The sequence below is a fragment of the Rhinolophus ferrumequinum genome, chromosome 3 (genome assembly GCF_004115265.2).
Source record: "Rhinolophus ferrumequinum isolate MPI-CBG mRhiFer1 chromosome 3, mRhiFer1_v1.p, whole genome shotgun sequence".
Lineage (NCBI taxonomy): Eukaryota > Metazoa > Chordata > Mammalia > Chiroptera > Rhinolophidae > Rhinolophus > Rhinolophus ferrumequinum.
In genome coordinates, this window is record NC_046286.1 from 28,711,311 (window position 1) to 28,725,924 (window position 14,614).

Sequence of the window (14,614 nt, forward strand, 5' to 3'; positions counted from 1 at the left end):
AGAGGATAATCAATATTTAAAATATAATGTCATTAAATCAGCTAGAGGAAAAAACACATCAAAGGGACAATACACAAATTTAACTGAGTTTTTATGAGAAACAACAAAGGCCAGAAGACAGTGTTATCGTCATTTAATTACCTTTATATTAAAACCAGAACACATGAGCAAATTAAACCCAAAGTAAGTAGAAAGAGATAATAATAATAATGAAAAGCAATGAGTGAAACAGAAATAGGATAAATTTGCTAAGCCAAAGTTTGGTACATGGAAAATATCAACGATATGGAGAAAATCCTAATGAGATTAATAAAAGAAAAAGAGAGAGAAAACACACATTATCCATTTAATTAATAAAAGAATAAACATTACTTATGACCCTACTGATAGCAAAAGAACAACATGATAATATTATGAATATTATTCCAAAAATTCAACAACTATTATGCAATGAACAACTTCCTTGAGTAGTACAACTTCTGAAATCAGGCAAGATTTGGAAAATATAAATGTCTCTATTTCTGCTAAAATAATTTTATCAGACACCTTCCTGTAAATATATTACAGGCCAAACACTTTCACTATTGAGTGACATAAAACATTTAGGTAGGAAAATAACATGAAACCATACAATGTCTTTCACAAAGTAGATGCCAGCTTAACCATTACACCTCAACTTAAAAAAATAATAATAATATATATAATAATATATATATATATGTGTGTGTGTATATATACATATATATATATATATATTTCTAGAAAACTATAGATCAACATCCAACATGAATATAACTGAAAAGTTTCTTAACAAAATATTACCAACTAAATCCAGAGCACATAAAAGTAATAATTTATTACATCTAATTGAGATTTGTCCCATGATTGCAAAGTTGGTTTAGATATGAAAATCTGTAATTCATTAATTAACTGAATAAAAAGGCATCATGAGATCATCTCGGTAGGTGCAATAAAATACTTGACAAAATTCATCATCCAATCCTGACAGGAATTCTCAATGGACTGTGAATAGAAAGAGATTCTCTTCATTTGACAGAAGAATCTCTGTAAAACTTACAGTTAATATCATCCTTAATGATGAAATACTGAATATTTTCCTTTTAACATCAAGAAAAACAGAAGGATGCCCCTTTATTATTAACATTGTATGGAGGGCCTAGCCAGTGCAATAAGACAATAAATTACAAACATAGGTATAATATTAGAAAGTAATATATAAAAATAAACTTTAAGGGATCAAATATATGGTAATGGAAAGAAAACTGACTCGGTGGGGAACACACAATGTTATATATAGATGATGTATTACAGAATTGTACACCTGAAACCTATGTAACTTTACTAACAATTGTCACCCCAATAAACTTTAATTAAAAGAAATAAACTCTATTTACACACAATAAAATTTTTAGATAGACAATTCCAAGGAATCTGGGGGGAAATTAGAATAAATGCATTTAGCATGGACTTAAGGTACAAGGTAATAGAAATAGCATTTATATTTCTATATGTAACCAGCAATGATTAGAAAATAATGTAAAAACAATCGTCAAAAAGATTAATATACGTAAAAATAAATATAATAAAATATGTGCAATTCCCCTCCCTGAAAACTACTAGTATACTAGTATACTGCTATATTAGTATACTGCTAAGAGAGATTAGAAAAGTTCTAAATAATTGGAGGCATATATCACATTCACAGATTAGAAAACTGAATATCGCAAGTGGTTATCTTTCCAGAATTGAATGACAGATTTAAAACAGTCCAAAGTAAAACACTTAGGAGTAATTTTTATATAAATTGGAAAGTTGATTCTAAGATTATATGGAAATGCAAAGGAAACAGAATAGTAAAAAAACAAAAAAAAATCTTGATAAAGAAGAGTTGAAGGACTCATACTACATGACCTCAAGGTTTAATATAAATCTATGCTAAGAAAGAGAGGGTGTTATTGGTTAAAGGAAAGACAGATGGATGGATAGAGAATAGATGAATGAAAGAGAATAGAGTATAGAAATACACATGCACACGTATGTTTAATTGATTGTTGACAAAGAGCCAAGCAAATTCATGAGTAGAGACTCCCACAATGATGCTAAACAATTGGATCTCTATATATGAAAAAGAAAAATGAATTTTGATCCCTACCTTATACGAATCACAAAAATTAACTTTGAATGAATCATCAACCAAAACAGAGGGGCTGAAACTATAAACTTTCTGGGAGAATATGTAAGAGAATATCTTTATGACTTTGGAATATGCAAATGTTTCCTAAAGACACACAACACCCACTAAACATAAAAAGAAAATTATAAATTGGATTTTATCAACATATAAAATATCTGCTCATCAAAATGCATATATTAAAAGATAAAAAGACAAGCCACAGACTGAAAGAAGTATTTGCAATATACATGCGTCACTAATTGCTTTCATCAAGAACTTATAAGTTTTTTTCTACAAGTGAATAGACAGACAACTTAAAAATGGCCCAGTGAGTATGCTGTACTGGTTCTCAAAGTCTATAAAATACTATGGGGATATACACATATACAGTGACACTATCTCATTGCTAAATAGTTATCATTCGAGTAAAATAATCCAAGCTATAATTCTATTGCCACCATTTCCTCCAAAGGTAAAACAAAATGAGATTAACTATTTCATGGACTTATTTTTTTAATAAAAGAAAGGCACATAATAAATAGTAGTTAATAACTATTCATTGAATAATAATAAAGAACATTCAAATTGGTACAACATATATGTTTTATAACTTTAGTTAAATTATATGCTTTATTGAGCATTCAAGCCCTTTCATTTGTATTCAATTTATGCTCTCATTCACTAACTCAAAAAATAAAAATGTTCCTGATTATCCTGTGATCTCATAATTATTAATAATTTATTAAATGGATAATATATACTATATACTTAATAGACTCATGCATTGCCTTGAGACAATCTTCAGTGTGGTGGGGAACACTTGGATGCATATTTTACCAATCAATCAAAGGAGGATTTATCACAATGGAAGACAGACTAATCAGAAGGCACAAAAGAAGCTTCAGTTCTTTATCAGGATGGAGTAGAGAAGCAAAGGGAACCACTCATGTTAGTAATTGGATACAGGACCTTTACCTTTTAGTGTTATATCACTGTGGGTCAGATTGTGCTTAGAACTTCAGGTCACCTCCAGTGCTGATAATGATCACAGTGACCAGTGACCAGAGAATCAAGAAGAAAGATACCTCAAAGTGAGGTTTGACAATGTAAAAATAATAGCAGTCCAGAGTAAAGTACATAAATTCCTTTCTAGTTGATACCTAAAAAAAATTACGTATATCATTAAATGTATTAGATTAACTTGTGCAACTTTTTGCCATAATTTTAACTACAAATTTTATAAATGCTAAGCCTTAGAGTTGATTGTACATGTAGTGTGCTGAGTGGCTCATGGAATATGATTAACTATTCACAATATTTAACAAATTACACTTATGAGAACAAGAACTAGTTCAATTCTCTAAATGGCAGGGGGTCCGAGATAGAATTGAATTGACTGAGATTAGTTTTCTAAACCTCTATCAGAACTGAGTTTCAAAATAGGATTAAAGTTCAACTATTAAAAATTAATAAAAAGTTATATATGATTTAGATGCTTCTAGCATTTCTTTCCATGGACAAATTACTATTCTCTATCAATTCTACCCACTGGTAAGAGGTTTTCAAAAAGGAGAAATAGACTTACATTGAAAAATATCCTGCCCACTTTTTGATTTAAACTGCTAATAGAATGCCTTACCGTATTATTGACTAGTCAGATTGGACTTCTTGTTACCTGTCTGAATGACTCCTGAGGTTATCCCATTCTAAAAAACAAGCATTTCTCCAAACCATGCTGTGGTCTCTTTGAATCAGTCATTTTGGATACAGAGATCCCAGCATTCCTTGTAAACAAACCTTGTTGACTATTGAAACTAAAATTACTTTTTGAAGCTTAAGTTAGTCTTAGATTAAATCGAAGAGTTTATTTTCTGACAATCACTTGTTCCTATATCAAACTCATATTTGAAAAGTTTTGAAAATAAGTCGGGAACTGACCATACCTAGAATGAGAATGTTAATGGCTCTTTGAATTGCTAAAAACTATGTATATTTATATATATATATATATATATATATATATATATATATATAAATAGATAGATATAGATATAGATATATTTATTATATATGTATATTATATATATACATATTATATATGCATATATATTATATATACATATATACTATATATATATGTATATTTATTTATTTATTTATTTTGGCAATGATCTTTATGAAGTTATAAAATTAGAGCAAATTATTTTATAATGGATATATACATTTTATAAAACATTTTCAAATTTTGAATTACAATGAAGAATACATTTTCATACAGTTTTAGACTAGCCCTTCAATTCTTAATTTTATTTTTATAATGTCTGAGACTTCGTTTTGGCCTCATGGCTAACTATTCTTTTTCATACTCCATCATAATATTTGAGGTGTCTTATAAATCAGGAATATATTTGTTTGTTTTTTAAGTCTCACTAGTTTTCAAATAGCATTGGTGTACTCTTCCTTATTTATTTCTATTTTTTTGCAGTCTTGATTTAAATTTGCATAAGTTCTATTAAACTGTTTCTAGCATGATAGCTATAACTACCCAAAAGACATGACTTCCAAAATTCTCAGTTTGATGTGAAAATCAAGAGCAAAGGAAATTTAACATAAAGATTAATTTATGTAATAACCACTGTTTGATAAGTCATTGAAAATGTAAAGTTTCTGGACTTTTTGAAACATTCTAATTTCAACTTATTTATGAATCCTGTTTCATATAGCATATTAATATGCACAGATCATCATAGTGGGAAAAAAGATTATACATGTATTTGTTACTGAAGGTTTTTGAAAAAAGCAATAGGAAAATATGTGTAAGATAACCAAATAGATAAATGGATAGGTAAATGCATATGAGTAGATTGACTGATAGATACATACACACATACGTATATACTTACATACATATTTATAAGTTTTTTAAAATGTGATGTTTCCTGTACATTTTTGACTAAGGCTTTATGTCACAGAATTGTGTAATAGGTACCAAAAAAAAAAAAAATCCAAAGTATTATAGTTATTAGATCTTTTAAGAATGACATCATTCTAGTTTGCCCATGATAGCACCACTTTATGCTCATGGAATTTAAAACAAAATGTTGCTATCAGTTCTCCCCAGTTATCAAATTACCATTTGTCCTGTATTTTCTAACCAAGTATTATTATTCACAGCTGCATTTAAAATAAAAAAGGATAAGTTTAACTGATTTCCACTTTGTAATTTCAATTGTGCCATGATCTTTTCTAGGAGTGTGGGAGCCACATAAACAGTATGTTATTTTAACGTGAGGATAAGCTAGCAAGTTAACCAGTGGAAATATACATCTTTTTTGTCAACCTTTTTCATATTTAAATCTCTCATTTGAGGACAGCTGGTGGGATTTTGAAGATCCAAGCAGCCACAACTAGCTGACTCCTTCTTTGCTAAGTTAGCAGGAAGAAAAGGATTTGATAATTCTTCCTTGCAGCACAAAGCTGCCTGTCTCTAAGCAAGCTGGGTCACTGGGAACCACAGGAAATGATAATTTATGTCAATGTTTCATATTACAGATAAATCGAGGCCAAGCAGTCCTGTCATAGAGTTTATAGACAGTTGTCTATATGTTCTTGTTATAGAAGTTTGGTCATTTATTGCATGGTATAAATCAAGGATTGATAAACTAAAACTGTGAGTCAAATATGATCTTGCACTCATTTTTGTAAATAAAGTTTTATTGGAAGATAGATACAGTCATTCATTTACGTACTGTCTGGGGCTGCTGTCACACTACCATAGCAGATTTGAATTATTGTAATTGAAGCCAGATAGCTCAAAAGTCTAAAACATTTACTATCTGACCATCTACAGAAAAGAAGTATGTGAGCCTCTCTATAAACACACAACTATTTACATATTTTTACCTTGGGCTGATATTTCTTACTTCGTAATAAATATTTAAAATGAAATAAAATAAAAAAGAAACAATTTTCAGTTGAATAAAAATATTTCACATTTATGCTTCCCTATTGATGATGAATATGTAGTTTGCCTTTAAGCTATGTTACTATTAATGATTCACCACAATGTATTAGTGACATCACTATGTGAAGACCAGAAGATACACACTGTTTGAAGAATCATCAGCATCTATTTTAAATGTTAATTATTTAGAAGATTGTCTGACAGTGATGAGTTAGGTGCAGATGCAGGAGTCTTTCCATATCACTCTGTGAAGCATGGCTTTTTATTTAGATGAAATGACTGTCCTAAAATTATTTCCCTCATTTTCTATTGCAAGTTTCTTTACAAATACAAAAGTGAAAGCATCCTTATAAACGTATTGGCTCCATTAGCAGAATACATTTACACACAGTTAAAAGATGCCAGACTGAGACTAGTAAAATCAGAGGCTTCAAATAGATAGTTATTTTAACTGATGGTTTGTTTTTTCCATCCAATTCATTGAATTCAAAGAAAGCTTTACAAGTTTATTCTGTTGAAGGCAACGATGCTGACAAAATTAGGCATGCTATTAAAATTTAGTAAAAATGTTGAAAGTTAAAGTTTTTTTTCTTATGGTAAAATTATACATATAAATTTTGTTAGGTATATAACGATATATGCATTGTTTGGATTAAGTTGAGAAAACGATAGAAAAATGTACTTGGATTTTATTGTGGTGCATACATAATTCATATTTTAAACTAAACTACTTGTGATATTCACAAAAGTGGATAGTTGCAAAATTCACAATAAGTTTAAAAATTCACCTAAAAACAAACTAAAGTTTTCTGTGACAAGACTGTTAGTGAAAAAAAAAAAAAAAAGTGGAACATGACAGAATATGCTTTCTCTTGCTGCTGTCCATGAACATTTAGAAATGTTAAACTTTTGAATAACTTCGAAAATAAACAAGTGTTTCAGGGAGGTTTTTACATTTTAGTGAAAGAATCCTCTAAATTTTGGCTACAGTTTGTTCAAAATCAGTTATAAGCATTTAATCAAACAATAAAGTAAGTATAAAAATATCAGTTTTGAAAGTTTCAGTGAGGTGTACTTAATTTTAAAAAGACATTAACATTTATTCCTGCACAACACAATGAGAACACTTAAATTCATTAGTTGAAAAGTATACAAAATTATAAACAAGACAACTGTGCTTTGGAATAGCTGCATGTGTGGGAAGCAATATGAGAAATTTATGTGTGAGAACATAATAGAAATTGAGAAGGCCTTCAATTTTGCAGCACTTAAGTTTGGCCAACCATTCAAGGAATCTTACGTGGAGAACATGCATTTCATGAGGATTATCATTGAAAATGTCAAAGAAAGTAATTCTGAATATAATAAAAAATATGAGTCTGACAAAAATATTTGATCTATGTATTTTATACAAAGAACAGAATTTAGAATACTTTCCATTTAGCAGATTTTCCTTTGAGATTAATAGGAATCTCAAAATGTGTTCAAGTAAAAATGTCTTCAATTAAGAATGGCATAGTTTGGAAAAGACTCAATTAAAGACATTGATAATTTAAAACTTATTATTCATAAATGCAACTTTGAAGAGGGTATAGATAATTTTATCTCAAATTCAATTAGTAAGACCATATGGAAAATATATTCATTCTTCCGAAAAATACTAATAACAGAATATTAGAGAAAAATATAGCTAACTGTAGTTTCTGCTTATATAATTTTGTAATGTTCAGATAATATAAAGTATGTTTTAAAGTTGTCTTTTGATTTATAGAGATCAAGTTAGAAATATTTTCTTTGTAAAGAATTTTATTTAAAAATAATTTTTGGGTAGAGCTACTTTATACATCTGCCCATTTAATGAAACCGATTTGCTATCAATAAATAAATGTTTCAAATATATGTAATTGTAACTGCTTTAGTTACTTCTTTTGCTCAAAATTCATGATTTGGAAGAAAAATTATATGATTTCCATACATATGCAGGATATGGTAAGAAACTGTAAAACATCTTTCAGCTTATTATCTGTTCATATTTCCAGGAAATAAAAGACTAGAAGAAAAAACAAAAGACCTGAAAAGGTTTATTTGAAGACAGTTGTTGGAGTTGTTAATAGCTGCATTGTTACCAACCCCTTCTCCTCTGGGGCAGTGAATGATTGTACTCTACCAAAAAATTCAAATCTCCCTCAACTCTGGTAGAAGTACCTGTAGGAGAAATACTCTTAAGATATTATTTGATTGGAGTAAAAGTAATTGCGGTTTAAAAGGTTAAAAATTGCAAAAAACGCAATTACTTTTGCACCAACCTAATATCATTCTCTGTAGCTTGGGAGACAATCATCTTTTATTTCACTATTCCCTGAAATGAACTTTTTAGGTGTCTGATTATGGCTGGAGACACCACTGCTTGAAGACATTTTGAAGAGGGGTGGCCATACTGAAAGCGAGCTTATTTCCCAGAAATTGGAAAACTGTAGAAGAGTGCAAAGATAAGGTGGGAATGTTTTAAACAGATTTTCATCATTAAAACGTTTAATCAAACATTTACTATTACTGGTTTAAATTATTATTTCATTTTACATTTTTAAATTCATGTGAGAATAAAACATTTTTATTCTTCGTAAAAGGAGCTTTGTCTGTAATGACATGTTATTTAAGGAAATGAGTTAGATATAATTCTGTAAATTGTCTGCCAAATGTTCACTATTTCAAAAGTGTATTAGAACTTAAGAACAAAATGTATTTATCATAATAAAAAACTTGTCAACTGGTATATTCAAATTCTTCATATATTATGGAATATTTGGCAATTAATTGTTAGCCAAATAGATTTATTCAGCTTATCCCTAAAAATAAGTCAGAGTATAGAACCTCTAAAATTGTATTTTTCAGCAAAGAATGAAATTTTTTAAATTTAATTTGAAATTAATAAGAAAAAATAAAATTATGTGCATATATATGTATATATATATATATATATATATATATACATAAACATGCATTTTTACCTGAAAATGTTTCATCATATTCACAAATAAAACTATTTGAAGTAATATTGCTGCCATTCCCATGGAAACACATATGTGGTTGATAATGGCCAATTATTTTTGAACAATTTATGCCTGCAAAAGTGAAAAAAAAATGTTTCAATGATTTACATTGTATATAAATAGTTAATTATGGTCACTGATTTTCCCAAATTCTTCAATAATGAGCAATAAAAAATATTGACAAGGCGCGGCCAGATGGCTCAGTATACTAGAGCGCGAGCTCTCAACAACAAGGTTGCTATTTCAATTTCCACATGGGGTGGTGAGCTGCACCCCCTGTAACTAAAATTGAAAACAGCAACTGGACTTGGAGCTCAGCTGTGCCCTCCACAACTAGATTGAAGGACAATGACTTGGAGCTGATGGGCCCTGGAGAAACACACTGTTCCCCAATATTCCCCAATAACATTAACAACAATATATAGATAGATAGATAGATAGATAGATAGATAGATAGATAGATAGATAGACAGATAGATAGATATAGATGTAGATATAGATAGATATAGATAGATAGATATACAGGTATATCTATTGATCAATCGATCGATTGATATAGATATATAGACAAAATGTAATTCTAATTAAGAAATAGTGCTCCATGATGATGTATTTAAATGGAAACGATTAATTTTAACAAATTTTACATCAGTTTTTCAGTCTTCTAACTGACTAATAATTTAATAGTCAAATATTCTTCTGATTATTGATATTTGAGCTTTAGTTAATTTCTATGATAATTTGAATTTATTAATCATGTCTTGATAGTTGATAATATTAACACACTTAAGTACCAGTTCTTCAATGTTCACTGGTAGCATTACAGTGGTAATTTATAAACTGACACATTCAAATGTATATTGTGTCTTAGCTCTATCACCTAGTCAAGGTAATGATTCAAAATGCAAAATCATTATACCATCAGAAGAGGAACCATGGCATAAGGTTTTAGTTAAGCAAGATGAATAAGCTCTAGAGATCTTCTGTACAAGATTGCACTTATAGTCAACAACAATACATTGTACACTTAAAATTTTGTTTAAGAGGGGCAGGTAGGTTAAGTATTCTTTCCACAATAAAATAAAATATCAAATAACATTTAAAATTCTGGGGGGAAAAAGAGGAAAGGCTGCTTGGATTTTTAAAAACTATGCATAGACTTCTTAATTCTACACTTTCCTCCTCTTGCTGCTATATCAAGTTTTCTAAATCCCATTTACATAAACTATTGTGGTCCTACTATATCACATACCATAAGTTTGCATAATATATTTTTTATGCAGTTAATCATCTCATAATATCTTTCATGATATACTTCAAGAATATGCCTCAACAATTTCAGGGCATGGCAAATGGACAAATGTTACTACAAAAGAGTTGCACATAATTTGGGAAAAGGACTCCCCCCATTCTAATTGAATTGTTAATTTAATTTCTAAGCAGATTTTGCCATTGTCAATAATGCCTTTCAAATTCCTTAGAGACTGACATTCCTGCCTCACTAATGCAGAACACTCTTCCTTCATTTACCTCCAAACAACCTTTAATACAATGAAAATATAAGTAAACAGAATTATTTGTAATTGTATAAATATTTTCATCATAAAAACTAAATTAATAGACCATTTAGTAGGTCATGTCTTATTTTAGCCTTAGTGAGTGTATTGGGATAAATTGTGACCCTCCCTGTCCCCAAATTAGTATTTTGGAATCCTAACTCCCAGAGATTCATAGTGTGATTATATTTGAATATAGGGTCTTTAGAAAGGTAATAGAGGTTAAATGAAGTCATTAGGGTGGGTCCTAATCAAATATAACTCAGGTCTTATAATAAAATAAAATTTGGACACACAGACACATACAGAAGGAAGACAATATGAAGACACGGGGAGATGGCTCTCTATTGACCAAGGGGAGAAACGTCAGAAGAAACCAGTCCTGAGAATACCTTGATCTTAAATAATTAGCCGCTAGAAATCAGAAAATGAAATTCTGTTGTCGAAGCAACTTAAAATGTGGTACTTTATTAGGATAACACTAGCAAACTAACACAGTGAACATTCTCAGTTTTTTTGGATAATTCTATATATTCTGTATCTATCTTCTGAAATTTAAAATCAAAGTGTATTATAATTAAAGTGGCATAACGTTTTATTCTCAATGTTTTAAACAATAAATCAGTAATATTCACTACTTTTATGGTGTTTAAAATTTAGTGATTCAAATGATCTATGGTTGTATTTCTAAAAAATAAACAAGCAAACAAACAAACATCAGCTAAGAAAAAAAAACACTGCAGTTATATAAATTCATTGAAATAATATTCCATGATATATGACTGACATATAAGTCAATATTATTGACATATATGTCCATATTCTCATAATGGCAGAAACTTTCTGGCCAAATATTCTTTAAAATTCTTTGGACCTCTTAAAATGTATGCTTTAGAAGCTTCCAATTAAATTGATTTTTTATTACCCCAAATCAGCAGTTTGAGTGCTTTCACTTTTTAAAAAAACCTGTCTTAATTTTAACTGATATACTCCAGAATTAGTAGGGTAACATATCTATTATCACCATGCCAGTAGAGTCAAATGAAACTTTGATCCCAGTTATAGAGAGATTATATTCAGTGGATATTGCTCAGATTAACTTCTGAAATGGCCTTGGTACTTGCCTACTATAGAGTCTAAAATTACTCTTTGAAAGATTGGCTTAGGTGGATTTTGGAACCTACAATAGTTTATTGAGGTCTTTCATTACATTTTATTGCACAGCCTCTTCAAACTTGGTTCCAATGGAGTCTTCCCAGGCTTCATGGAAAAAAAAAACCTATAGCCTCCCTTCAAAATTAGTTATATCTTTGAGTCCCATCTGCTCATCTTATCTACTGCTAACTCTCCTTCCTTTCTCATGACCTAAATATTCTACTAATCCGCTATTTGTTTTCCGGTATTATCGTTGCCAACAGCCCCAAGTATTTCACTTTGTTAGATAATCCTTGTCTTACCTATTATCCTTGTAATTCTCCACACCAGATCTCCAAAACTTTCATTAAAAAACAAAACAAACAAACAAACAAAAAAAACACAAAAAACTCTTTCATAAATTTCTAAACTTTAAATATTCCCTGCATTTCTCAATGTTTCTTTTCACTTTCTTCTGATGACCCAAATTTTCTAGTAAACTTTCAAATATAGCTTATTTTCCCTCAAATTCTTACTTCAGCCTCAGTAATATAATTTACATTGTTTTTAGATTGCCCTTTTCTGGTTTCATCTACTCACCAAATGTCTTCCTTGTACAACCATTTCTCATCATCACCTATCCTTTGACTTGTGACAGTTATTAATTATTTCATGCTTTTTCCTTCCTTGTCACTATTACCTATCTATCACTTTATAGGTGCCACACCAACATCCACTAAGGATAATGCTTTGGGTCACAATTTCTTTTCCTCCCCAACTCTCCCAAGTAACTTCAATGTCTTCTCCTCTAACCACGTGGTTCCTTCCCTTCCTCAACCCAGATCCACAACTGTTTAGCCAAAATATCACAAGCTTGGGAATTTCATGTAATGACTTAAACATATTATTCTGATAATCTCATTTTTCAATGAGACATTGAAAGTGAATTTTGGGTAATGTAAAGGTTTTGTAGGGCATCAGATGGGAACATGTCTTATTAAGAAGAACACTTCATGGACAGTACAGATGCTTGACCACTGCACTGTACACCCGAAGCTGAACTTGAGTAATATTGTGTCAACTATAATTTTATATATAGGATATAAGGATATATAGGATACTCCACAGGATACGGAGTACAGCATAGGGAATGGAGTTAATGCAATTGTAACAGATATATAAGATGTCAGAGGGGCAACATATTGGGGGAAGGGGTTTATCACTTTGTGAGGGGTGAAATGTCTAACTATTGCGTTATTTTGTACACCTGAAACTAAAAAAAAAAAGAAAAAAAAGTTAAAAAAAAGTGAATTTTGGGAAAGATGTGAAAATAAGCATTTCACGATTCCTCTTAAAATAAGCAAACGACTTGTTTTAGAAAATGCCTAATAGGATTATAAGATATCAAGAATCCAATTTCATCTCAGTCCAAGAAACCTACAAAAAGGTTAAAAATATATTTTGTTTTTTGATAAATGGCAGTGTATGAATTCAGTTTTTTATTCCTGGTAAGACTGTTTCTGGCAAGACTGTTCTTTCACCGTCACATTTAGTCGAAGTTCCAGTTGGCAAAGTTATTTTAAAAAGCAATTTTACCTGTAAATGGTCGGTGACAGATACATTCATATTATTGCTTTTTCCATTTTTCTCTTTTATTAACACAACTGCCATTATTTTTACATGGTTTATAAGAACATGCATCAAGTTCCTGGCAGTATTTTCCAGAAAATGGAGGCTCACAATGACAATTGTATGTCTTGCTCCAAGCTTCAGTAAGACGTTTACATTGCCCAGAGCAAAGTTCTGAACTCAGATGTTCCTGGCAAGACTGTTCTTTCACTTTCACCATCACATTTAGTCGAAGTCCCAGTTGGCAAAGTGCAAGGCCGCTTGCCTTTACTGTGATAAAACAATGGGTCCCAACACTCAGCCACTGAGAATTAACAGTGTGCATTCCTTTCCATTTGCAACCAAAAAGTAATTGATCTTTAGCTGTGGTATTCTGCTGACAGTCAATGAATGATGCTTCAGAAACATTCATCAAATATATTTCCGGAGATTGAAGAGATGGTTCAGAAGAAATTATAAGGATGTCTCCTAATTGAATTTGCAAAGGGCAAATCTAGGGAACAACTTGATTGCCTGAAGTGTTCATTTTAGTATTTACATCCCCAAACCAGCAATCTCCATATAGGTCCATGCAGATGTTTTTTGTTAATGGGCAGTTCACCACATATGATGATGAGGATTGTGTATGCCATTTTTCCACAAATTGCCATTTACATGTAGCTTTTCCATTTATAAACATGCTGTGAAGAACCACCAGGTTCAGAAGCATAATTAATTTTTTAGTCATTATGGGGAATTGTACTTTATAGTCTATCATGAAAATGTCATAAAGAATTGCTCAAAATAAATGGGCTTTCAAATTTTCTAGAAATTTCATTCAGGGATTCCTGGGAACTAGCTTTTCTTTTTTCTTTTTCTTTTTTTTTTTTTTTTACTACTCCCAAAGTGGAAGTGGATTTAATGACTGGATTTTGATCAAGAAAGTAGAGGCTAACTGGTTTCAATGTTACTTTAAAAAGAAAAACAAAAACATACATTGTTAGTGAAGATTTCCTAAATTACTTAATCATACAAAAAAAAATTCTTAGCTGTTGGAAGGCATCGTTACTCCCATAAGGAAGGCAGGAACCCAAACTGGGATTTTGAG

The 14,614-nt window shown here is 30.3% G+C and overlaps 1 protein-coding gene across 1 annotated transcript in view; it reads right to left on the reverse strand.

The window, feature by feature from the left end:
- EYS (eyes shut homolog) overlaps positions 1 to 14,254 on the reverse strand; it is a 136,792-nt gene extending 122,538 nt beyond the window's left edge. Inside the window, 2 exon segments of the mRNA XM_033103634.1 lie at positions 9,167 to 9,280; positions 13,495 to 14,254. Coding sequence (XP_032959525.1) covers positions 9,167 to 9,280; positions 13,495 to 14,254 — 874 coding nt within the window.
- Between the last annotated feature and the right edge of the window lie 360 nt (positions 14,255 to 14,614).